General features: G+C 57.1%; 2 protein-coding genes across 9 annotated transcripts in view; one reads left to right on the plus strand and one right to left on the minus strand.

The window, feature by feature from the left end:
* Tmie (transmembrane inner ear) lies at positions 1–13534 on the minus strand. The gene is made up of 5 exons (XM_047532377.1): positions 12913–13534; positions 7672–9592; positions 3980–4097; positions 639–788; positions 1–348 (listed from the first exon to the last, which is right to left on the minus strand). Exons 2-5 carry the CDS (start codon positions 7765–7767, stop codon positions 248–250), a joined length of 465 nt encoding a protein of 154 aa, XP_047388333.1. The 5' UTR covers positions 7768–9592; positions 12913–13534; the 3' UTR covers positions 1–247.
* The window catches only part of Als2cl (ALS2 C-terminal like), a 24740-nt gene continuing 12952 nt past the window's right edge, over positions 13244–25031 (plus strand). The window contains exons 1-16 of one of the 8 annotated variants that reach the window (XM_047532343.1): positions 13246–13648; positions 14280–14353; positions 15960–16065; positions 16917–17152; positions 17840–18038; positions 18328–18393; positions 18820–18985; positions 19494–19625; positions 20278–20397; positions 21784–21842; positions 21978–22044; positions 22267–22463; positions 23534–23599; positions 23809–23907; positions 24008–24169; positions 24820–24931. In XM_047532343.1, coding sequence (XP_047388299.1) covers positions 17050–17152; positions 17840–18038; positions 18328–18393; positions 18820–18985; positions 19494–19625; positions 20278–20397; positions 21784–21842; positions 21978–22044; positions 22267–22463; positions 23534–23599; positions 23809–23907; positions 24008–24169; positions 24820–24931 — 1548 coding nt within the window. In that variant the 5' untranslated portion in view covers positions 13246–13648; positions 14280–14353; positions 15960–16065; positions 16917–17049. Of the gene's footprint in view, positions 13649–14279; positions 14354–15959; positions 16066–16916; positions 17153–17839; positions 18039–18327; positions 18394–18819; positions 18986–19493; positions 19626–20277; positions 20398–21783; positions 21843–21977; positions 22045–22266; positions 22464–23533; positions 23600–23808; positions 23908–24007; positions 24170–24819; positions 24932–25031 lie in introns of those variants that run through there. The other 7 variants (XM_047532346.1, XM_047532342.1, XM_047532345.1 and 4 more) reach the window with 7 other exon arrangements.

Below are 25031 nucleotides of genomic sequence, written 5' to 3' on the forward strand. Positions count from 1 at the left end.
CAGTGGCCCACTGAAAGTGCCCACATGGATGGGGGGAAGGAGTGGACTCCAGGATGGGAGTCCCAACACCTGTGTAGTCTTGTCCCTGCCCCTGTTGGGCCATGAAAATGTGGCTCTGACCTCAGCTTCCCCATCTGATCACAGACTCTGTGGTCCATGCTGAGCTCCAAGTTTAAGATGCCTCGGTCCTGACCTGGGCATGAGCTCCAGGGCTGCAGCCGCAGTGGCCTCTGCCAGGACCCCCTCCTCATTTCTCTCCTTTCTTCTTCTTGGCCTCTTTCTTCTCATCCTCTTCTACCTTGATGGCCACTGTGTCCACACTGTCCTTCTTCTTCTTCTTCTTCTCCTCTGTGGGTAGGAAGAGTCAGGCAGCACTGGGAGGCCAGGCCCTGGGCGCTTCGAGAAGGGCCCCAGAGCCTCCTATCCCCACTCTCTCCTTTCTTCTTCCTTTGGAACCTCTTCTGCTGTGGAATGGTCTCCTTGTTTTATTTGTCTCAATTTGAACAATTTCTGTGCCCTGGGAGAGTGTGGGCTCCTCCCACCTGAACCTACTGGGGGTGGAGGGAAGTTAGGGTGACTCCAGGCAGTAGGACTCAGAAGAGGGGGTAGCCCCTGGGCCTGGGCTGGGGCCTACTCACCTCCGGGGATTTCTGTGAGCTCATTGAGGGGCGGCACGGTCTCCAGCTTGTCTGTGTACATCTTGGCTGCCTTTCGCTGCAGGTACCGGGCTTCAATCTCCTTCCGGGTCCGTGGTACACGGCAATTGAAGACGCAGCACAGGGTGATAACTGTGGGGAGGAGAAGACAGGCCTGGTGGGGGCCAGGCTTCAGACTTCCCAGGAGTGGCACCCAAACTTCTTGCCTGCCTCCACCCACCTCTGCGTGTCTCACCCAGGAGCCTCCAGCAAAAGGCTCAGCATCCTGACAAAAGCTCAGTGGAGCTTGGGGTTCCCAGGTGGCCTCCTGAGCAGAGCCTCGCAGTTACATGGGACCCCACGCTTAGAAATGCCCATGCTTGGCTTACTGCTCTATTGGCAAATTCTTAACTTTTGAACAAGGAGCCTTGGATACTGGTCCCATAAATTACATACCTGGTCTGTTCTGAGGGTCTTTCTGGCTAGATGGGGTACTGAAGAGTAGGCAGGGCTACATTGGGACTCAAGCCATGGCCCATCCTGCCTCTGCATCCCAGGTATCTGGGTTGCCTCTAGCGCTTCCTAGGTTTTCCTCCCTAGGCCTCTGAGAACAGAGCCAGAGCTCTCTCAGACACTAGGGCATGGCTGCGTCCTCCTCAGCCTCCCTGAGGGCAAGCTGGGCCCCTGCTGGCTGGGAAGGGAACTGGTAAGAGGGCCCAGACCCTGCCCAGGGCGTTCACCTTAGACCAAGTTATTCCAGGAGTGGTTTTCCGGCTGAGGGCAGCTGCACCCACGCCAGTTGGGTCAGGGCATGAAGCTGGCCCGTCTAGTATGGGCAGGGCAGGCGAGAGCTGCCAGGACCTAGCTGGACTGAGTTTATTTTTGTAAGGTCCCCACAGTCTGACCACCTTGGCCCCAGCCCCAGGGGAGGGGATGGAGCTGGTTCCTATTATAAATCAGATGACCAGACAGAACTTCCTGGCAGACTCCTGGCGGGGGGGGGGGGGGGGGGGGGGGGGGGTGGGCAGAAGGGCCCAGGCAGCCCAAGCCAGGTCCATTTTGGGGAAATGGATCAGACCTATGTAACCTGGGCTGGAGCACCCTCTCGGGTATTCTTGTGCAACCAAGGGCAGTGTCCCTTCAGCTAAATATTGTGGTCCCACCGGTCTCACCCAGACTCACGGAATGAGAGAAAAAGACAATGAATGAACAAATGGGATAGTCCCAAAGTCTGGACAGGACTGGGCTCCTGAATGGATGGATCGGGGGCTCAGTAATGTCTGGGCACACACTGGAGGTAAGGGACTGCTGCACCAGGGCCTCTGCAGTGCATCTGGTGGTACACAGCTGAGCAGAGAGCAGAACTTTTTTACCCAAAGAACCATGCTCTGGTCTTCTCCAGGCCCCTTTAGGCATACCTGTTGGTTCCCCACATCAACCCCTGGCTTGGGCCACCTTTGCCAGCCTCCCCACTAGGAACCCCTCAGGACCAAGCCCACTGCAGCTCCATGCAGGCTGGTCCCAGTCTCTGGGAGCTAGGGCTTCAGACGGAGCTTGGCAGGCTGCTGCTGGCAGTGGCAGACAAGTGGCCTCACACCCTGCTCTTCTCTCCAGGCCTGCCCCACCCAGCCTGGTCTGCTGCTTCTCTTCAAAGAAGAGGAGAACAGAGTAGTTTGGGTTGAGTTCCAGGGCCACAGCAGGGATTTGGGATACAAGTTCAGGGGCTGAGGCCATTCCCCCGCCTCTGGGGTTCTAGAGGTCGTGTTCCATTAACAGTCGCCTGGACCCAAGGAGACTGAAAAGCAGGGAAAGGTCTCCTCCCCACTCCCAAGAGCCGTGCGATGGAGGGTAACACGTGCTGATCTGCTGCTCAGGGGCCTTTGGGACTCTCCCTCACCCCTTCTATGGGCTTAGGGGAAGGGGATATCTGTGGTTGAGGGCCTAGTGCCTCTTTGGGTGTGATGCTGTGCAACTTTCTGATGTGGCCCCAGGCACCTCCTTGAGGCTCCACGGTTCCCTTATCCTGCCTTCTGGGATATCCCAGAGCTGCTCCTTCCGCCTGCACCTGCTGCTCCTGGGCCACCTCGAGGCAGATGCCTCTTGGTGCTAAGCTTGGTCTCCCTCTCTGGATACCTGGGCTCAGCTGCAGGCACACCTGTTGATTTTTAGGGTCTCTACTAAGCTGCCTGACTGATCCTCAGCCCAGCTGGGAGCAACATGCAGTGGCTTACTCAGATCAGGGAGGAGGGAATATTTGCTCTCTGAAGGGTACTTTTGGTGCCAGGAGAAACACATGCAAATCAGATGTCACATCTTCCGTGGAGTCCCTCACATCTGGATGGGCCCTCCATAGGCTACCCTGCCCTCCCAAGATCTCCTCTGGGGAGAACTGGCTAGAACTTGAATGCAGCTTTAGCCTCCCCACCCAGGGTGCAGTCAGTAGATGTCTCTTGGGCATTAGCTGAGCCCTGGCATGGGCTCTGCTCATACCATCTCCTCTGTATGGAATGTCTTTTCAGCTGTTCCACCTGGCAAACGCCCACAAGGCCTCCCTCCGGTCTGCAGCTCAGAGGACCCTCCCGTATGAGTCTTTACAGGGGGAATGGGTTTCCTTTCCCTTTACTGCTTTGCAGATACCCGCTATTCCATGCATTTGCCCTGTGGGAAACTTTCTCAGGTTCAGCTTTGTGCCCTGGCACACCTGGCCTGCATGTCATGCAATTTGCTGCCCACCCTCCCAAGTTCCAGGCCCTCATTCCAGGAGGAGGGCTGAGGGGAGCATGCCAAGTCTGCCTGGCTGTGACTTTGCATCAAGAAGTGCCCAGCAGGAGGAGGAAAGGGCCTCCTGCTTTGACTAGGGGCGGGTGTGAGTCATTCTGGGAAATGGTATTTGACCAGGCAGGGTTTGAAACTTGGGATCCACATCTGCTAGGCGTCTGGAGAACTCTGGTAGAGATTGGCCTTGCTGGGGCCCCTGGGTGTGGGCCCTTTAAGCTGGCCAAACTGCAGGAAAATCATCAGGAGGCCAGCCATAGGGGAAAATGACACGTCCTTGATTCACTGGAGCTCCCTGTAATTATCATAATTGCTGTGTGGCTGCCTCCCTGGGTCCAGCAGAAATCTTTGGGTCACCACTGGCCCGTCGGCCCTCCATGGGGACTTTGTGTGGATCAGGAGGTGCCAGAAACCACAGTGGGCCTCCTGTGGGTGCCTGGTTTGCTTGCACTGCCCGGAATTGCTGCTCTAAGCCTGTGGGGTGGTACTGGAGGGGCTAGGGGTGCTGGGGCAGGGGAAGCTGTGCCCCTACTTCGGTGTGATGGGGAGGGCAGGGAGCAACTACTCACTGATGCACAGTACGAAGAGTGAAAAGATGCCCACTACGTGCCACAGGCGCATGTCCCAGAACACCACCGTCTCCTTGGTCAGTGGAGGTGGCTTGGGTTTGGGTGGGGCTGTGCTGGGCTGCAGGTCGGGAGAGAGAGGAGTGAGCCAGGCAGAGGTCAGTAGGCTGGACGGGGCCAAGAGAGGCCCAGGTCTCAGCCCAAGCACATCAGAACCCCCTAAAATCAAGGGTCTTAGATATTCACAACCAATATCTTAGACCTTGGGAAGTTTCAGACTTAGCACAACAGAACTGAGCAGAGTCCCAGGGTAGGGCACCAGGGTCTTGGAGTGGGAGGGTGTTTGTTGCTTGGGGAAACCAAGACCTGAAGGAACAAATGCAGACAGCCTATCCTTGCCAGGTTCAAAGCATCTTTGGGCTACCATCCAGTTGGAGGCCTCACACAGGCAGCTGGGGTCTCAGGACCAAGGCCAGAGCCTAGGACAGGCCTTTTACTTCACTTTGAATTGGCTTCATTCTCCTGTCTCCTGTGAAGCTGAGTCAGGGCTCTACTGCTCTGCCATCTCACTACGATCCCCACTAGGTGGCCCCATACAGTTGCCTATGCTACTGGGAGTCACTAACCAGAAGGCTCATCAGACAGGACTAGACGTGTGAATTGTCTGTAATGCAGTAGCGACACCTGTGGGCCAAAACATGTAAACGCAGCTGTAGCAGAGTACAGTCAGCCACCTCCCATCTCAGCATGATACCACCCTGCCCTGAGAATTTGGGGACATGACTACTCTAGGGTCTAGGGGACACTACTCTGCTCTGGGTTTCTAGAGGACACAGTCCTATCCCAGAGTACAGGTGGACATGATCCTATCCAGGTGTCTAAGGAACACGGCCCTGACCTGGGTGTCTTGAAGGGACATGATCTTGTCCTAGGTATCTAGGGGACATGGTCCTGCCCTAGGTGACTTGAGAGTACATGACCTTGCCTGTGTGTCTAGGGGATATGACCCTGCCATGGCTGTCTTAAGAGTACATGACCTTGTCCTGGGTCTAAGGGATATGCTCTGTCCTGGGTGTCTTAAGGGGACACAACCTTGTCTTGTATATCTAGATGACCACCCTGCCCTTGTCATCTTGAAGGGACAGGACTCTGTCCTGGGTGACTAGGGGACATGACCCTGTCCTGTGCAATCTAAGCAAAACCTGTCCTGACTAGAAAGGGATATATTCACCCTATCTCTGACATCAGTTTGGTTGAGGGGCAAGAGTAAGGATCATTGCTCAGAGAGAGAGAACTCTGGGACATCTATGTGATATATTGTCCCCTGATTAACCCAATAAAGACAGACTTGAGGAGTCCCTTTTGGTTCTTTGGGAAAGAAAGACAATCTGTCACTCAATCACTCGCCAACTCTTCTTACCACCCCAACCATAAATGTGGACTGGGCACCTACCATGAGCCAGGTACTCCCTCACCTAATGAATACCAGCCTTTGGCATGGCTGGGAGACACTTGCAGAGGATCAGCAACCTGTGCCCAGAGGTGCAGTGGGCCTGGGATTGTACCTGATTCCTGGGGTTTTTTTTCCCCTTGCCAGGTTGAACGGGGGTGGGAGTTGTCTTTCCTCTGGTCCTCATTTTCTCTACCTGTAATTGGTGTGGGGTAGTTCCAGGAGTCTCTGGGGAGCTCTCTTTACCTAACCTGATGGTAAGTTGACAAGAAGATGCCACTCCTCCACATCATCCCCTGGATGTATGTATGGGATCAGACACACACTTGGGGACCACATATGGGTACAGGGCACATGTGTGCCTGGAGCACGTGTGGGTATGGTCGGGCTCATTCTGAGGCATCAGGGTCAGGGTTTGGCAGTGGCCGTGTTCCCTATTTTTAAGGTCTGGTGTGTTGACCTGGCTGGGCTGTATGCCTGAGGACCCGGAAGGCCAGAGTGAAGTTCCCAGGTTCTCAGTCAGGCAGCTAAGAGCTCAGCTCCCACACATCCTTGCCCCAGCCTTGATGTGGGTGGAGCTGGTTCTACACTCTTTCCACTGGGGTCTTGGGCAGAGGGTAGCCCTCCTCTGCCCAGGCATTTCCTCATGGTGGGCTCTACTGAGGGTCTGAATTCTGAAGTTTGAAGGCCCTGCCTCCCTCAGAACCTCCCAGCCTGACGAAGGGTGATGCCTGCAGGTGGTGACATGGACCCCAGCCCTGCCCATCTCTCAGGTGCTTCCCTGGAGGGAAGGGCTGGGCTTTGCCTGGGTTGTAGGCAGAGACTCCAAATGCAATTTCCTTTGATGAGCAGGGAGAAGAGTTCTGGAGGTGAGGGAGAAGACTCCTTGCTTCAGAACTGACTTGACCCCTGCCCCAGCCTTCTGCCTGCACCTGGCCAGCTCAATTTCGGTACTGGGACTTTAGGGCAGATGGTGAGGGGCCCAAGTGTGCTCCATGGGGCTCGGGCCAGCCTGGCTCCTCTTACAGCAACACTGAAGCTGACACTTGACTCCAATAGGCCTCTTGGTCGTACCTCCTATTCAGCAGCAGCAGCAGGGACAGGCTACACTGGGTGCACGGCTCATATCCCCACCTCAGACCATCCAGTTCAGATTGGGTCCTCTCAGATCCTGTCCTGTCCTTCCTATCCCATCCTGTCCCCTAGTACCCGCCTCAGGGCCTTCCCTGGAGGCCTCTCTCAGCCTCTGGTGTTTGGGTCTTCCTGTTCCCTCCAGGCTGCCCTGCCTGCACAAGCTCCATCCCCAGCTCCTCCCTGACTGTTAATTACCTAATACCTCTCCCTAATCTTGGACTTTCTCTCTCTGGCCTCATGTTCCAGAATTCTAGGTCTGCTTTGCCATCTCCCTCTCTGGCTTCCTTTCCAAGCTCTTCAGGAATGGGGTACAGAGGGGACCAGAGAGGCTGTAGACTCCAGCCGGATTCATGAACCAACCACCCCCGTCACCCTCTTTCCTCCTCCTGGGCTGTCTCAGCAGATCCTCCCGGCTCTCCCATGATGTGCTCCCTTCTAATTTATTCCCAAACCAGAACTCATCTTGACCTCCTCCTCCTCAGAAACCTTCCGTATCTCCCCATTATCACCAGGAGCCTGTCTGATCCCCGAGTTCCTTGGTCCCGCACTGCCTGCCCCGTCCCTCCTGGGCTTAGTGTTCTACCTGGCTGCTCATAAGGGGTCTCCTCATCCTGCTGTCAACACCTCCAGTTTGGAATGCCTTCATCTCCTTCCCAAATCTATGCCGCCCCCAAGAGAGTCCCCTGGAGACTCTCTAAAGCAGAGGCTATTTCCTTCAGAATACCCTAAATTCAGGGTCTGAATCTCCCCATCGGATTAGAGGTCAAGGAAACCAAGGGCTGGGTGCATGCACATACTCCCTCAGGAGTTCACAGATGGAAAGATAGGGCTATGTTCCCCATGACACGGGGCAGGGCTGTGTCCCCAGTTGGATCAGGAATGCCTTGGATTAGGATGAGACTCCCCCTTCAGACTGATGTTCAGGAAACCAGAGGCTGTGACCTCCCATCAGAACAAGGTTGAGCCCTCCCCTCAAGGTCTGGCAACGACTGGGGTAGGGCTGTCAACCCACTAGGCCAGGTCTCCTAAGGCAAGAGGATAAAACCAACACCCCGCACCCCAACCCTGGAGGGTGACAGCCACCCGTGCCCTCCGCGATGCTGTGCCTCACCTCCACCAGCTGCCCGGCGACCCCCGCGAGGCAAAAGCCCAGTGCGGCACCGCCCAGCGCCCAGAGGGGCCCCGCGCCCCGCCGCCGCCCCGCCATCTCCTCCCGCCGCGCGCGCTCCGCTGCAGATCCGGGAGCGAGTGGCAGCGCGGAGGTGCCCGGTGACCGCCCCCGGCCAGTCGGCGCTTGGGGACCGTGGCAGTGAGCTCTGGCCACTGGCAGACATCATTTATTCATCGTCGGCGTCAGGTTCCTGGGAGGCAGCCCGCACCGTCATTGTGGAGGGGAGGGGAGAGGAAAGCAGAGAGGAAGGAGGGGAGAACCCGCTCCCCCGACCTTGCCGCCTCCTGGGAGACCGGACTCCAGACCCCACAACCCGACCCTGAGGTGGTGGGGGTGGGGAGAGGGAGGAGGGCAGTCTGGGGACGGGTCCTTAATCAACAGGTGTCCCCTCCCTTTTCCATTTGGCCTCAGTTTCTCCATCTGGGACAAAGGGAGGGACAGGAATCTGCTGATCTATTAGGCCCTTCCTTTCCTGACGTTCTTGATTTGAAAAAAAACATACAGGACTTGGGTTGGGGGGGCATAGTGGGCATGTTGCCATGGTGACAGGCGCTCAGGGATGTCCTGGGCTTTCTGGGCTGGCTTCCTGCCCAGAGGCAGCTCTGGTCACCCTGGACACCAGAGCTGGAGAGGGGGGATGGCATGCTTAGAGCCACCAGCTGCTGGTGTTATGGAAGGTTCCTGAAGGAACCAGTATCTTATACCCCCCAAGGTAGGGTGGGCTGTCCCTGGAAGGGCTGGAGGGTCATTGTCTAACCCTGGCTGACTTACTTCTGCCCCAGCCAGATCCTTGACTCTGACTTTAAACCTTGACCCTGACCTCCCACTGAAGTTGGCCCACACTGCACTCTGGTCCTGATCCCACACTGAGCTCTGACAACTCAGCAGTAGAGGGAGGTTCTGAGGAGCTGTGGAGTCCTGGGGGAGAGAAGTAGGGAGGTCTGGAGTGGGGAGACTCCTCCTCACCCTTCCTCCTTCTTTCCATTACTATTTATCTCCTGCCTGCTTAGTGCTAGGAGAAGCAGCCCAGGTCTCTTATCACCAAGGACACCAGTATAGACCTGCCCAGGCCAGGGTGGGGGAGGGGGCTAGTTCCCCTCAGCAAGGCCTTGCCATCACAGCTGGGGACTCTGGACCCAGAGCCTCTTGGGGCTCCAGTCTGGGGGTGCCATCGATGGGCAAGGATCAAGTCAGGTTGCAGAGGGTCAGTAGCAGACACCTGCATATCAGGAGTTGTAGATGACAGGGCAGGCAGGAAAGTGGACCAGGGACCCACTGAGGAGACCCTTAACAGTTGGTGAAAATTCTGGGGACAGGGTGGGCTGGGCTACTCCACCCAAATCAGGCAAACCCTGGCCAAAACAAATAGGAATTCTTTGAAACCCAAATTACTGGTGACAGCTCTTTGGCCCCCACTTCTTCAGGCCATCAGCTCCAGGCCAGGCTAGGGGAAGTCAGCCATGGCGATCACCCTTGAGGCATGGGTTCAGAGAGGCTGAATTAGGCTGGGACCAAGGGAACCTGCCTGTGGCACTGGGCAAACCATTCCTCTTCTCTGCCTCTGTTTCCTGATCTCTGAAATGCAGAGGGCAAGACCCATCACAGGGCTAATGTGAGGATGACATGAACTCCTGAATATACTCTCCGTGATGGGGCACATAGCCCTCTGCAGTTTACAGGGCTCCTATTTGCATTTGTAGCTCAGCAAGGGATGTTACAGTTTTCTGTAAAATTCTGTCTTTCTGTCCATCAAGAAGTAGGGCAAGCCAGTGAAGAAATCCGGACAGGAATACAATCATGTGTGATCCTGTTGTACCCAGAGATGGCACTGTTCCTTGTAGGTTCCACTTCTCTGCAGGGCCTGGAACAGAGATGAGATATCACAGTGTATTATCTCATAAGCCTTTGGACCCAGAGCTTTTTTTTGGGAGGTGGGGGTCAGGGAGTGTACTGAGCATTGAACCCAGGAACACTCAATCACTGAGCTACATCCTCAGCTCTTATTATTTTTTTTAAATTTTGAGACAGGGCCTCAAAAAGTTGCTTGAGGCTGGCTTTGAACTTGCGATCCTCCTGCCTCAACTTCCTGTGCCTGGCTATATTTGAAGCTTTTTACCCAACACAAGCACCCTAGATCCTTTGTCCCACCAATACACACACGGAGAATCAAATATAATATTATCGCATAGGCTTCAAAGTCACTGACTCTGATTTCTGAAAGTCTTACTACAGTTTTAAGCTTTAATAACCTCAGAAGTATAAAGCTATGAATTTAAAAGGAACACCATTCAAAGTATAATTAAATTTCCTTTTTTTACCCTTAGATGGCAAAAGTTGACTGAAAAGGTAAGAGCTATTCAGGGTTCACAAAATCTAATTAACATAATGAAAATTTAAATGATTAAAACTTCAAATCATGTTTCTTGCAAATTTTTGTAGCTTTATACGTCACAATTTCTGAAGGTATTAACTTTAAAACTGCACCAAGACTTCTGGAAAATGATCACATAGCTGTGAGCTCTCAATGAAGCTTACCCAGAATGAGGCCTCTGCTCTTAGCCTTCTGAGTTTGGACCCTTATCTATCACATAGGTATAACTACAGCATCTTGGCATCTGCACATCACCAGCTCTTTGGAGAAACCTAGTGTTATGATTATTGCTATCACTTTTATGGTGTACCATATAAATACCAAGCAACTCCTGGTTCAACCAATGCTTGGATGTTTTGGTTATTTCCAATTCTCTAATATTAAATACCATGTTGAACAAACTTCCTGAAAGCTAAAGTCTTTGAGGGATTTTTAGCATTTGGTGTGACTATTAGTCTCCTGTTTTTTATGAAGAATTAAGCCCAGAGAGGAGTTGGGCCCTGTCTGAGGTCTACAGGAGCTGGGGCCTCCAACTCAGTCTGCTGCCTCTAACCCAAGGCCCTGCCTACTTCCCTGGGCTGTTCTGTTTTATATGAGACTCCCATATGCCCCTGCACCCAAACCCTAATTGAGTTCATCAAGTCTAGGGTGGGGAAGCTCTGGATCCCAGATTCCCCAGCCTAGTTCCCAGAAAAGTGTCCCCTCCCTAGAAGACAGTATCCCCTCCATACATGGTGATATGAAATGGTGGCCTGCAGAATATGTTTGTCCTTCCTGTACTATTTTTAGCTCCTGTGGGTTTCCTGCAGTGACCCATTCCAGCCTCCAGGGCCTCTGATTTGGAAGCTATGGGCAAGGCAGTGGGTAGCGACCAGGGGACCCTGTGAATAGCTCTCTCCTGGAACCTGAAATCTCTGGGATCGAGGTTTTTCTCTATGGAAGATGTGGGTAGGCACAGAGCCAGGCTGGGATCCAGGGCATTATGGACTCAGCCTGGCATGGGGGTTGGAGTTGGATGGCCTGGGCCTGTGACACAGAGGCTGGGGCCTGCTGGGAGCTGGCTGCCTCTGTACTTGTTGGCCCCAGGCCTGGCCCAGAATAGCTCTGGGGCTGAGCTGGGCCAGGCCTAGATCAGACCTGTGTGTTCACGAGCTTATGCTTGTGTGTCGAGGCACTAATGTACAGGGGAGTGCCTGTGTGTTGCACACGGCTCTGCCTGGTTTTGGGTTTGAGTCTCTGTGTCTCCAGAATCACAGGCACCACTGATATGTGCATGTGTGTCCCCTAGAGCAGGCAGTGTCAGTCTGTGTCCCTGTAGATGAACACATGATTTGTGCATGTGGGTCTGCCACTGTAGAGATGGGGGCACAGCAGCTCTGCCAGTGGGTTTAGCTGTGGATGGGTCCACATGGCACCACCATATTCCCTCACGGTGGAATTGTGTGTGTGTGCACATCTGTGAGGGGAGAGGCAGAGGCCCTGTGCTGCAAGGGGCCACAGGCAGGTGGACCCAGTGGAGGCTGTCTTGGGGTCTGCCTGGCCCCAAGTCAAGGATGAGCTGGGAGAGACTGGTTAAGTTTTGCCCCTCTTCACAGATGATAAAAGTGGGTTTGCACTGCCTGTGAGGTTGCCCAGTGAGTGGAGGAAGACTGGTCCTCAGTCCAGGGCTCAGCCTTCCAACTCCCTAGATATGGCTGAACAGGAAGTCTGCATTCAGGGAAGGAACTGAGAGAGCGCTTCCCCTTCTACTGGAGACCAGGCAGCAATGCCCTACCTCAATACATGTTCAGGCCAGGAAACTGAGGCCCAGAGAGGGGAGGGGCTGACCCAGAGACACCTGGCATATGCCCAGATAGGTCCTGCTCAGGGCCCTGCCCCTTCTGCCCCTTTGTTACAAATTGTCAGGTCACTCACTTCTAATGAGGTCATGGCTACTCTCCAGCCCTTCCCCTCTCCTACAAGCCCCAGAGACCCCTGCCGGCCTGCAGCCATGTCCTAAGAGATCCATAGATCCACTAAAACCTTACTCTTCTAGAACACACCATGCCCCTGAAAGAGTCCCACATAACCCTGTGACAGAGGGTTATGCACTGAGAGAATTGGCCCATGGTCACACAGCAAGAGAAAAGCAACACAGGGTTCCCACACCAAGCCTCTTTCTAGAACACAGCTGTCTCCCACATGGGGGCACCACAGGCAAGGCCATGGAGGCCTGTTTAGAACTGGAAGCCTCAGATCCATTCCACCTGCTGGGCCATGGCTCCACCTGAGCATGCTACAGACTCAGGGAGACCCTGGGACAGGCCCCTGCCAAATCCCAGCAACACCCTGAGGCAGGGCACACCTGACTAATTCCCTGAGACGGATGAGCAACTGGGGTAGGGCCTTGGTGTACCAGGAGGGATGGGAAGAGAGAGGGGCTCTTGAGGATGAGGACACAGGACAGCAATATGGAAGGAGAGGGTAGGGTCCCTGAGAGCTTGTGGGTCATCCAAGGCAGGGATCCAAGGCTAAAACCCCTTTAAGCCTGAGGGCATAGGGCAGCTTGGCAGAACTTGAGCTCTCATCTGGGAACAACCCAAGGGAGTCAGGGTAGCTGGGGTTGGCAGGCTCCAGGCCCCAAATTGCCTCCAGTGGGTTCTCTCTTCAGCCTGGCAGGATAGGAGATCCTGTCACTGCCTCCCGACTTGAGTAGGGGGCTGGCGGGTCAACCTTTCTGCCCTCCCACAGCCCGCCCGTGGACCCCGGGCCTCTTCGCTGTGTTCGTGGCCCTCAGAAAGGGCAGAGGTAGCTTAATGAGGCTGGCCAACCTGTGGAGCTCCACCATCACCGAAGCCAGAGGGGGACCAGGCAGCAGACAGAATTCTCTTTGCAGGTTTGAACCACCGTCCTCCTCCTCCAGGGAGATCGGTCTGGGACTAGTCTTCCCTCACACTTTCCAAGGTCACAGGCCTTGGCGCAGGAAACGGCGGGCCAGCTTCCAGCTGTACCGGAGTGGGGGCAGGGGACCTTCCCCAAGGTCTCAGACCGGAGTAGCCCAGGGTGCCGCGGGACCATCTCGGTTGACCCTTCCCTTGGCGCAGTTTCACGAATCCACCCAGTGTTCCTTTTGGGGCGGCCCTGGGGACTCAGAGCGTGTCAACAAGGTCACTGGGCTGTAAACGGGACGCAGAGAACCAGAATCGGTGGGCGAGGAATCCGTTGCCACCTCCGGAACTCTGCCGGCCGCCCTCGGAGCTTCTCGGGGAGGCGAGGCGAGGCGAGGCGGGAGAGGCGGGCCAGGGTGTGGACGTGGGGTGCGAGCAGGGCGGGCGCGAGGGCCAGAGCTGAGCGCCACCTCAGTCGGCGCCGCATCGGGGAAGCCTTCCGAGCCCGGCGGTCACCAGAGCGAGAGCAGGGAGAGACCCCGGGCGCCGGTCGTTGGGACGCCGGCCCCGCCTCCCCGCGAGCCCCACCCCCAGCCACTCCCCGGGCGGGGCGGGGCGGCGGGCGGCGTGCGGGCGGCGAGGAGCTGCGCGGGTTCTCCCGGGGCGCCCGCCCCGCCAGGTAGGGGCGCGGGTCTGGGGGCGGGGTTCGCCGCGCCGCGTCTGCTGGTCGGGGTGGGGGGCCCTCGTCTGCCCTGGCCTCAGCGTCGCGGCCCCTGCACGACTCTGGCTCCATCCAAGTTTGTCCGAAGAGCCTCCCAAACTCGCCCCGACCTCGGCCCTCGGGGGGTCCTGGAGATGTCCTACCTGCCCCGTGGCCACCCACCTCTGGTTTAAGCACTGCGCGGGGACAGCCCCAGGGGGGCGAGCACAGCACTAGCACAGTGTCCAGGGCCCTGGCCAGGACCGTGTTGCAGGAGGCTGCCAGGAGGAGGTGATACTGGCTGTCCCGGGCCAAAGGGCCTGACGGAGAAGCCCAGATGGTGGCGTTGCCCGCCTGGGAAGGGTGTATTCAAATGCATAACGACTGGAACAGAATCGAGAAACTCCGGTGACTTAAGTGTGCCGGGGCAGGCAGAATAAGGAGAGCCGGACTGCAGAGCTGGGGAGGCGTCTAGAGCAAAAGCATGGAGCAGAGGGCAGAGGACAGGTGCTGCTGGGAGAGGAGTGGGTGGAGACTGTGTCAGGTGTGACATCTCCTCGCACTTCCCTTGGACAGTCGCCTTCCTAACTGCGCTTGCTGGTTGATTAAGGGGCCTCCAGACCAACCTAGGAAAAGGCCTGCCTGTGCAGAACAGCCTGCCTGTCCAGACCAGGAAATACCAAAGTGAGTGCCGTGACAGGGCGCGGCTGAGGGGCCTGAGGAGGCCGACCTGGGAGAGGACAGGGGAGCCCCAGGGACCCTGCTTGGAAGCAGGCTGGTGAGCATAGAGGCCAGGTATGCAGGGAGAGAGCCACAGGGGCAGCAGCTGACTCACCTGTGCACGCCAGAACTGGCCAGTTTTGTCCTCACTCCACCCCTTCAAGTCTCCTGGGGACGAGCCACCAGGCTGGGCCTGCCAGGAACTCACTGTGTGCCTTGGGTGAGTCACCCAGCCTCTCTGAGCCACCTAGCTTGGGTGAGCCTGGTGGGGTGGGGATCAGAGACCTGGGTCTGAGCCTTGTAAGTGCTCTACAGAGTTTCTCTGGATCCTCCCATCCTTCCCGGGTCTCAGTTTCCTTATCTATATATTCTGCATAGCCTACAGCTTAGGAACCTTTGAACTGGAGGGAGTGAGAACGTGAGGAGGCCATGCTCTTGAGCATAAAGGTGTGGAATGGGTGGTAGGGCTACGGCTGGGGAACACTCCTGTTGGACCCCCCTCTCGTTGAGTTTTAGCACCTCCTCCCCTGCAGATGCACACACTCATGCACATTCATGCCTGGCCTCACCCCTACCCTCACACCCTCCTTATCACTTCCAGGATAAACCTCAAGACTCCCTACCCTGGGAGTAGGGCCTCTTCCCTAGGAGTCACCACACCAGAATTTCAGCCTCAAATGCAGTTTTCCTCCACCCACCACCTCACTGACCTCCTTCCCTCTGTGTGCTCTGACTCGATTTCCCAGAGGTAGAGATCCATTTGTGGCTACAGGCCTAGAAGGGCTTCCAGAATTAGTGGCTGTCAATTTGAGACTATAGTGCTTCCTGGCTACTTCAGGGAGTGGGGAGCTGAGGACAGGATCCCCACTCAGTGAAAGTCCTCTCCACAGTTTGTAATTTGGAAGGGTGACTAGTTTGGAAAGCTCTGATGTAGACAGATCCCCATTTCATGAAGGGGTTACTGAGTTCTAGAGAGAAGCAGGACTGGGGATAAAATGAGGCATGACTGGGCTGAGAAGCCTCACCTGGGGGAGCAGCTGAGGCCTGAGTCTTGCCCCAGTGTAGTTTAAGGCTATGGGAATAGACTGTCCATTCCATTCCATCATTTTCTGGAAACATGGGTGATGGTCAGGTTGGTCCAGGACACACTTGCCACTTTCTAAAACCCCTGGCTGGGCTCTCCTGGTCTGCCTGAGCTGACCTGGAGCTCCCTGTATCCCTGGGACTGGGCCTGTCATAGAGACCGGCAGAAGTGGCTGCAGCTGGCTGGCTAAGTTGCTTCCCCTTCCTGCCTCTCCCTCCTGAAGCCTCACCCTCCCAAAGCAGCAGCAGCAGCAGCAGCAGCAGCAGGAAAGGTGGGGCAGGAATGTCTGGGCCAGGCCCTGGGCCAGAGTTCCGAAGCACCCGCCCAACTCTGCTCCAGAGCCAACTCCCTGGGAGTCCTAGGCTTTGCCAGGGACTGTGACACCCATGGCATCCTTGGAGTTGGTTGGGGAAGGTATGACCCTTTCCCATTTGCCCCTTTGGGTCTGCCCATCATTGACTGCCCTGGTGATGTCTTCTGCCCCAGGTCTGCCAAGTCCAAAGCCGTAAGAGGGTCAGGACCAGGGAGAGAGGCAGTCTGAGGATCTTGGGCCAAAAGACCCTCTCCCTTTCCACCCTGGTTATTGGACCAGGTCAGTTGGGCAGATGAACTTTGCTGAATGAGGGCATCAATGTTTGGTGGGGGAGGGCTTTGTCGTGTGGAGGCCACAGTGTGGCTGTGGGGATTGGTTAAGGCCAGTTAGATCACTGCATTCCCCGGTGACCTTCCCTCCGTGCAGGAAACCTTCAGACTGAAGCCTATCTACCGGTCTACTCCAGCAACCCCCACCTCTTGAGTGGGACCTACCCAGTTAGGGGCTTGGAGGGTCTGGGCTCTTCTCCATGCTGACCTTGCTCATTGCTGGGCACCATCTCTGCAACTGTCACCAAGTTCATTTCCCCAAGTCTGACTTTGGTTGCACCACTACCTTGTTCTGAGTTCTCCATGGCTATCCACAGTCAACAGAGGCAAAGTCAAGTTCCTCTGTTGACCAGTCAGGGTGCTGCTTGGTGGGCCACCCTCAGAGGCTGGACTGTACACCCATGAACCTTTACTCTCATGTTCTCTAATCTACGTGTTGTGTCTCTCTTCTTCATTTCTTTCCCATCCTTCATGACTCCACAGGAAGCCTCCAGATTCCCCTTGTTCCATCAGATCTCTCCTGGCTTACACAACCTTGTTGGGTGACAGGGAGCCCTGAGTCATGGCCTCAAGGATAAGATTGGGTTCCTTTGACAGCCTATCCCTGTTTCTAGAGATGACAGAGTCCCTGCACAGGCTCAATGGAAAGGTGGCTAGGTCAGAGCACCCTGGGCATTTGGGATCCGTGGCTGGTGTCTGAGCAGGGGAATGAGCTTGAAGGGGACGTGCCCTTTTGGGTAGAAAGGGATGCTTCCCTTGGCAGTTCTGAGCCCTCTCTCTTACTCCTTCCATCTCCCTCAGCTTGCCCAGGCAGAGAATACCAGGGGTCAGTCCAGAAAGCCCTTGAGATGACCTGATCTTGTGCCAGCCCTGCGCGTCCTATCTGGCTCTGATCTGTGCCTTACCTAGGAGGCCCTGAAACCGGCACCTGGCCATGTGCAGCCCTGAGGAGGCAGCCCTGCTGCGGCTAGAGGAGGTCCACTCAGCCACCCTTGCCCGAATCAACAGCCTCATCCTCCAGCCTCTGCTCTCAGCCGGTGAGTCTAGGCTCTCCATGGGAAGGGCGAGGGACGTAGGATGGCTCCCAGGGACAAGAGGTCTACCTCATTGCACCCTCTGAACCACAGTTTTCTCATACGAAGTGGTATCTTTTGATAAAACTGGAGTCCTTGCTCCTAGTTCCCACAGGGGCCCTGAGAGGCCAGCCCTTGGGTTGAAGCCTGCTTCTGTCTGTGCATAGGGATCAAATTCCTTCTCTCCCAGGGCACAGGCCTGGAGGTGACCCTCTGCCTCTGTTCTCATCTTGTTCCCACCCAAGGTGCCTGCCCTGACGAAAGGCAGATGTCTGGGTTTTACTTCCATCTGAGTCTTACTAGCTAAGTGACCTTGGCAGGTACCTTCCTCCTGGAGCCTCTCTTTGTGAAATGGCCCAGGACTGACTCCTGATTCTACAGACTTCACATTATGGATCTGAGGAGTTCAGGGCGAAGAAGCCAGAGACACAGGGAGAATTAGCATATTCAGTTCCCCAAGACTCTCAGGGTTATTGTCAGGATTTTCTTGAAGAGTGAAGAGGTGGACACACCCTCCTCACTTCTTGAGGGTGCTCTCTGCTGCTCCAGCCCGCCCTTCCCCCATGAGCTCTAGAGAGCACTAATTCTGTCCCAGGCACTCAGCACGGGGCTTGGTCCCCTGCTCACAGCGTGACTGTGCTCCCTTCCCAGACCCAGAGCCTTCAGAGCCCCAGGCCAGAGAATGCCTGCGGCTCCTTCAAGAGCTACACAGGAGCTCCCAGGAACTGTGGGAGGTGACCGAGGAGAGTCTGCGTTCCCTGTGGGAGAGGCAGCGCCACCCGCACTCCATTGGCCTGGAGTCCCTGCTGCTGCTGCGCAGTCCTGACCGTGTCCTGCAGGTCCACATGGAGTAAGACCATCAGGCAGAGCACCCCCTGGCATTAAGGCTCACCGGGTGGGGTGTTTGTCTGGTGGTGACAGGCTTAGACACTCCAGACATGAACCCTGGGGCCTCACTGGGAGCAAAGACTGTGAGTCAGCTGTCTCATTGGGTGAGGACTGGAGGTCACCTGTACCTAGAGCCAGGCCCTCAAGACATATCTGCTCTGAGGGTGGAATCCGGGGACTCCAGAAGGGTGAGGATTTGGGGCTGGGGCTGGGGGCTGAGCTTACAGGGTGTGCCCCTGTGCCATCTGCAGGTACATTGAATCTTATACAAGCTGTTTGGTGGTACAGGCCTTTCAGAAGGTGGCAAAGAGGAAGAGGTGAGCACAAGGCTGCTGCTGCAGGGGAGTGGGTGGGGTGTCCCCTTTGCCACAGCAGCAGGTGTCACAGCCCACCTGCCACTAACAAACCGACCCAGTCCACACTGGAAGAGAGAGGGCTGGTGAGGCCAGAAGCAGAATCCAGATGTCCACTTTTGAAAGTGGCTCAGGGGCATGGAAGGAGGGCATTCCTACTCAGGGTGGATGATTGTCATGGGTAATCCCTTCCTGATCAGAGCTGCTTCTACTACTACTACTAAACCCAGGAGCGGCACCTCAGGCCCTGAGTTAGTCTGATAGGGTAGAGGTTTGGAGTCTGGGGCTGGCCCTGGTGTCTGGGGGAGTAGTTCTGGCAGGGAGGTGATGGAGGTGTGTGCAGGGATGGAGGGTAGGGCGAAAGCGGTATGTGACTCTCCCTATACACAGTGAGTACTGGCGTGGACAGAGGAAAGCGCTGCGGCAGCTCCTGACGGGCATGAGCTCTGAGTGCTCAGTGGGCACCACGCTGGCCCAAGCCCTCCGCCAGCCCCTTACCCAGCACGTGCAGCAGTACGTGCTCCTCCTGCTGAGCCTCAGGGACACCATCGGAGAGGTGGGCGTCAGGGGGCAGCCTGGGGGGAAGCCGAGGGAGGGGAGAAGCAGAGCCCAGGCTCAGGGGACCCGGATTGTACTCAGGAACCTGAGTTTAAGAAAAAGACCCAGGTAAGTCTAGGGGGACTGAGGGTCACAACATCGCCCTGGGTCTTCGAGGGACCTTATCCCTGCTCTGGGGAGGGGATTCGAGGACATGGTTCTGTCCTAGGGAATCTTAGTGGGTCACAGGCCTGCCCTGGGTGTCTGAGGCACATGACCCGGCCCTGGGGGAACCAGAGAGAAGCGCGGATTGGTGTGAGGACACATGACCCCCAGGCCACTCTGGTCCTGACTCCTCTGGAAGTGCCTCTGGAAGTACCCAGCAGAAAAGGAATTGCCAGAGAGGAAAGAGGAATCCTTGCCCTGGGTTCAGGGCTGCTGACCAGCTGGGGTCAGGACAGGGCCAGCATGGCCATCACAGGTGGGGAAGGTTCCAACAAGCTTCCTGTACCCTCACTATTTTGCAGCGTCACCCTGCCAAGGAGCTGGTGATGCATGCAGTCACCCTCTTCGGGAACCTTCAGTCCTTCATGGGTCAGGCGTTGGACCAGGCTGTGGCCACACAGGCTCTCTGGCACACCCTGAGCAGCCGGCAGAGGGTGAGTTTGAGGCCTGAGGGTTGGTCAGCGAAGGGAGTTCCACGTTGGACCCAAGGACAGGGCTGCTGGTGGCTTGAGCTGCCCGCTGCATGCTTCTTGCCTGTTTCCCAACCTGGAAGGGGGGTTGGTGGTGGATCGGGTGTCGTCAGCCATCCTCATCCATTTGCTGAGCAGCTCCTGGGCTGGCCCTGACTGGCTCTGGAGAGGGGTAGTCAGTGGAATGGAGTCTTCCCAGTGTGTCACCAGTCACACCTCTGTCATAGGCTGCCCCTACTAGAAGAAGAGACCTTATGCCCTGAGGGAGTGGCAGATGGGGACCCAGTGTAGAGCATTAGGACAGGTAGAGGGAACAAGAATTGCTTCAGGGAGGCAGAGATGGAGGGTAGGGTGACACACTGACAGGGTGACAGGGCCTGGCTGTGGGAGAGGACACAGCAAAGCTTCAGGAGAGAGGCCCTGCTGCCCTGCTGGGAGAGCCCAGGAATGACCCCAGTCTCAGAGTTCTAGCACCAGCCACTGAGCCCAGGGTCACTCCAGGTCCACAGAAGGAGGCCTCTGGGAGGGGTCTGGGGAGCAGCAGGGAGGTGGCAGGTGGCCAGCAGGAGCAGGGCAGGGGTGCCTCAACCTTGCTCCTCCCTCCTCGCCCCACCAGGATGTGCTCTGTACCCCTGCTCACCGACTCCTGCAAGACAGCCAGGACGTCCCTGTGACGGTCACCCCGCTGCGGGCTGAGCGCGTGCTGCTCTTTGATGATGCCCTCGTCCTGTTGCAGGTTGGGGTGGGGCTGACCCAAGGTGTCATGGTGGCGTGCTGGGGTCTGGTTGAAAAAGGAACGGGAAAGGGACGAGCAGCTGAGACTGAGGACACGGACTTGGGAAGGTGGGGAGGGACAGAAAGCCGAGTGCTGAGGAGGGAGCAGTCAGCCAGAGCCAAGGCTCAAGGAGGGGGTTACAGAAAGGCTGCCAAGGTGCATCCAGCGTCATCCCTTCCCCCTCGGGCCCTGGGTTGAGTGCTTTCACCTTGGCTTCCCCATCGGAAAAGCGGTTGTTGTTCAGAATAAGTTTGTCCTACTCAGTTCCCTTCATACTCAAATAAGAGAAGATCCCCAGTGGAAGGGCTGAGCTCGCGGTGACCAGGGGGGACTGGGCGAGGAGCTCCCGGGGAAGAACCCCACAGAAAGAGCGCCCAGGCTCTTGACATTGCAAAAGTCAGAAGGAGCCAGACCTGGGTCCTGGTAGTTGTTACATGGCAGTAGCCTTGACCAAACTGATTGCCCTTGTGATACCCGTGGCACTGCCCTCAAAAGGTCAGCGTGGAGCTCCTCGTGCAGGCAGGGAAGCTGTGGCCTGGGAGGGAGGTGCTTGCCCAGCCTTGGCCCTGTCTCCTGGAGCCTGCTTTAGGGGTGGCTTCTGACTTAGTTTGCACATGCTTTGGCCCTGACTTCACCTTCTGTGTACCAGACGTGAGCCAGCCCTTTCCTACCCCTGGGCCTTTGCATATGCCATTGTCTCTGCTGGACCTTCTCTTTCCCTGGCCTGGGTCTGCAAACTCCTCTCAGCCCTCATCCCTGGACTCCTGCCCCTTCTTTTTCTGGCCATGGAGCAGTGAGTGGCCTTCCTGGGCCAAGTGGGAGGTCACAGGACAGACTCTTCCCAGAGGAAGGGACTTTCTGTCTAACTCAGTGCTAGAAGGCCTTCCAGGTGGAAGGAAGAGCATGAGCCAAGTTCAACAGTGAGGAAAGTTTAGGGCCAGCTAAGGGCCATGTGATGGTGGCATGGCCCTGATGCTAGGTGTGGAGAGGGTGATGGCTAGGGCCACAAGAACCTGGAGGGGTCTCTGGGGACTCCCATTAGGCTCAGCAGTGGGTCTCTAACTCCCAGGTTGGAGAACTCAGAGACGTTTCCAGCAGGGACTGACGAGGTCCAGGCTGTATTTCCAGACCACTCTAATAGCCACAGGGTGAGGGAGGCTGCTCCTGGGTGTGTGGCCAGGCCCTGAGGTGGGAGAATAAATGGAGGAGCCGTCCTGAGAAGGGGAGCAAACTGCGCAGAGAGACTCAGGGCGGGCCTTCCGCACCAAGCACCTGGAGCCACCCAGAGATTCAGCCGTAGGGCAGCCTGTGCGGAGGGCAGGTAAGCACCTGTCTATCTTCTTCCAGGGCCACAATGTCCATACCTTTGATCTGAAGCTGCTATGGGTGGATCCTGGGCAGGAGAGGTGAGCAGTCCCCTCTGCTGACACGCTGGCCTCCCCCCGCAACTCCCTGACACGCGTCCACACTCCAGGACTTAGGAGCTCCCCCACGTCCTCCTGGACAGAACTGGGGCCTGCTCATCACCTCTGTCTGTCTAGGTGCATGTTCCACCTCCTCACACCAGAAGAAGAGCTCTCCTTTTGTGCCAGGGACCCCCAGAGCCAGGTGAGTTGGGTGAGCTGTGACCTGGGGGAGCTGGGAAGGGGAGGGCCTTTAGAACTGGGGTCTGAGATGATCCCCGCCCTGGTCTGGTCCGGTCTCCCGGGTACCCCCAGGGTGGTAGATGGGAGCTTGGTCTGGGTGGAGGGCCACAGGGGATGGGGGTGCAGCCTGGAGCTGCTCCAGAAGCTGTCTCTAAGGGATCACTTGCTTCCCTGTCCCCACCAGGTGGTCTGGCAGTGGAAGGTGACCCAGGCCGTGTGCCAGGCCCTGTGTGGCAAGAAGGACTTCCCAGTGCTGGGGACTGGCCTGGAGCCAGCAGAGCCTCCCGCCTGCCGCTGCGGATCGTACACCTTCCGAGCCGAGGGCCGGCTCTGCCAGGCCACCTACGAGGGCGAGTGGTTCCGGGGCAGGCCCCATGGCAAGTGAGTGGCTGGCTGTGCTCTGGGCTGGGCCCTGCAGGCTCCTCCACGGGGCCTGAGGGGCAGCGGGACCCATGTGGACCTCATGGCCTCTGGGCTCTCTGTCAATGAGTCTGTTCTATTTATCCCTCCGAGTCTCTCTTAAGTCCTCTTGGGTGGTTCCTGTCCTGCAGTAGGTCTGTGCCAAAAAAAGTCTCAATGGTGACATTGGATAGCAAGGGTCAGCTGCCAGGGGCCTGACCCTCAGGGCCTGCAGTTGCCACTGCTTCTTAGGATGGTGGGAGAATAATTCTCCTGTCTGCACAGTTCCGTCTGGTGGCGACAAAGGGGCCTGACCACCTTTTCACCTCATGAGGACCCTCTGGGGAAGAGTTTTCACTCATTTTATAGGTGCAGAAACTGAGGCCCAGGATTTGCCTTGACTTACCCAAGGTCCCAGGGCAGGTTGAGCCAGGGCCATGTTGAGCCTGACCTTCATCACAGATCTATGTGACCGCACAAGCAGGCAGGCCTTATGGCCCCAACCTGTGTCACCGCTGGGGAAGCTTTCCATGTGGGATTGAAGAAGGGACCCAGAGAGAAGAAGGACTTGTAAAACCATACTCTTAAGCATACCCATGGTTTCTGATCCACTACGTACTTTCTGAAAGAGCTGAGGGGGCTTATGAACAAAAAGACCCCTCCCACCAAAAGGAAAAAACACCCCACCAAAACCCCATCAGCAGAAGGGAGGAGGATGGTCCACGTCCCACTGACGAGCATTTAGCTTGATCTTGAAGTTCAGCTCAGAGCTTCCTGTTGGTCAGGGAGAAAGGGAACTAGCTGTTTTCTGGGCTGTCCCGGAGTGTGGTGAGGTGAATTGAGCTGGCGCGGCTGAGCAGGAGTGGAGAGAGCCGCTGGAGTGTTCTGTGCGGGATCTTAGCGCAGAGCCCAGAGGGCCGGGAGGAGGTGGAGTCCAGGCCAAGGGTGATCCAGTGGCTAAGGGGAGGGAAGGCCTTTTCCAGAGCCTGTGGCTGAGGCTGTTGAGGAGGGAGCTGGTGGGCCTGATGTCTTGGACCTCCACTGTGTTCCAGGGGAACCCTGAAGTGGCCCAATGGGCGGAATCACGTGGGGAATTTCCGCGAGGGCCTGGAGCAGGGGTAAGGCTGGCTGGGGCTGATGCTGGTGTGCGTATGGCTGGCGGGGAGTGGCTTCAATCTGAGTGCCCAAACCTTGGAAGAAGAGGGGAGCCGTTCTCCCCGTTATCTGAGGAAGCTCCTTGGGGGCAGGGGCACCCTGAGTGGCATGGCCTGGCAGTGCCGGGAGGAGGCCTTGGTACTAACTCCCCCACCCCCAACCACACCCTCAGCTTTGGCATCCACCTGGTGCCCCAGGCCACCGAGGACAAGTTTGACTGTTACAAGTGCCACTGGCAGGAGGGCAGCATGTGTGGCTACGGCATCTGTGAGTAAGTGGCCCCGGCTGGCGGGGGCGGGTGGGCTGGGGGATGGCCAGGACCCTGGGCCCGGCTCTGCCAGGCAGGTCCAGCTGTGGGTGCTGCTCTGCAGGTACAGCAGCGACGAGGTGTACAAGGGCTACTTCCAGGACGGCCTGCGCCATGGATTTGGGGTGCTTGACAGTGCACCACAGGCGCCCCAGCCCTTCAGGTACACAGGCCACTGGGAGAAGGGCCAGAGGAGCGGCTTCGGCATCCAGGAGGACAGTGACAGGTGAGTGCTCCCAGCCGCCACCCCGGGGGCGGGGCAGAGAGGATCCTCACAGGCTGCCCGCTGGCTCCCATGCTCCTTCCAAGTCCTCCGCCTCTGCCGGTTCCCTCAGCTGCGGCTGGGCTCAGGCGGAGGGAGCCTGGCCACCCTGACCACAGGACTCGCCCGCTCGGGCACCCTCCCCGTGAGGGAGGAACCTCTAGTCTGGTCCCCCTGAAGAACCGAAAACCCTCCAGAGCCCCAGGTCCTTGGCCTGGCATTGAGACCACGGCTACCTGTCTGACCTGACCACTGCCATGCCTCCTGTGCACCCGCCCCCTTTCTGGACCACAGACTGTCCCCACAGATCTGTTGCACGCTCCTCCCTCTCCAGTTTCGCCTGCGCATAGGCTGCACCCCCACCCCATCTTCCTTCCTGCCACCTCCACCAGGAAGTCTCCCACGATGCCCTCCCCCAGGCAGGCTTCCTCCCCACTTCACCCTCTGTTCCTCTTGGGGATCCTGACCTCACCTGCCCCCAAGTTGAAGTTGAGCGGATTCAGATATGTCACTGCTCCCAAACTGTCCCCTGCCCCGCCCTCTGCTGGCACAGCACACAGAAGGTGCTCGGAAAGATTCTGGTCCAACTGCCTCCATGCCCCCTCTTCCCCCAGGGGTGAGCGCTACATCGGCATGTGGCGGGCGGACCAGCGCCATGGCCCAGGGGTTGTGGTCACTCAGGCGGGTGTCTGCTACCAGGGCACCTTCCAAGTGGACAAGATGGTGGTGAGTGGGGTGACCTGCCTGTGTCCCGAGCTCCCGGTAGCCTCAGTAACCCACATTCACGGACCCCTCACTGGACTCCTAGCTCTGGGCTACCTGCCCC

The sequence above is a fragment of the Sciurus carolinensis genome, chromosome 17 (assembly GCF_902686445.1).
Source record: "Sciurus carolinensis chromosome 17, mSciCar1.2, whole genome shotgun sequence".
Lineage (NCBI taxonomy): Eukaryota > Metazoa > Chordata > Mammalia > Rodentia > Sciuridae > Sciurus > Sciurus carolinensis.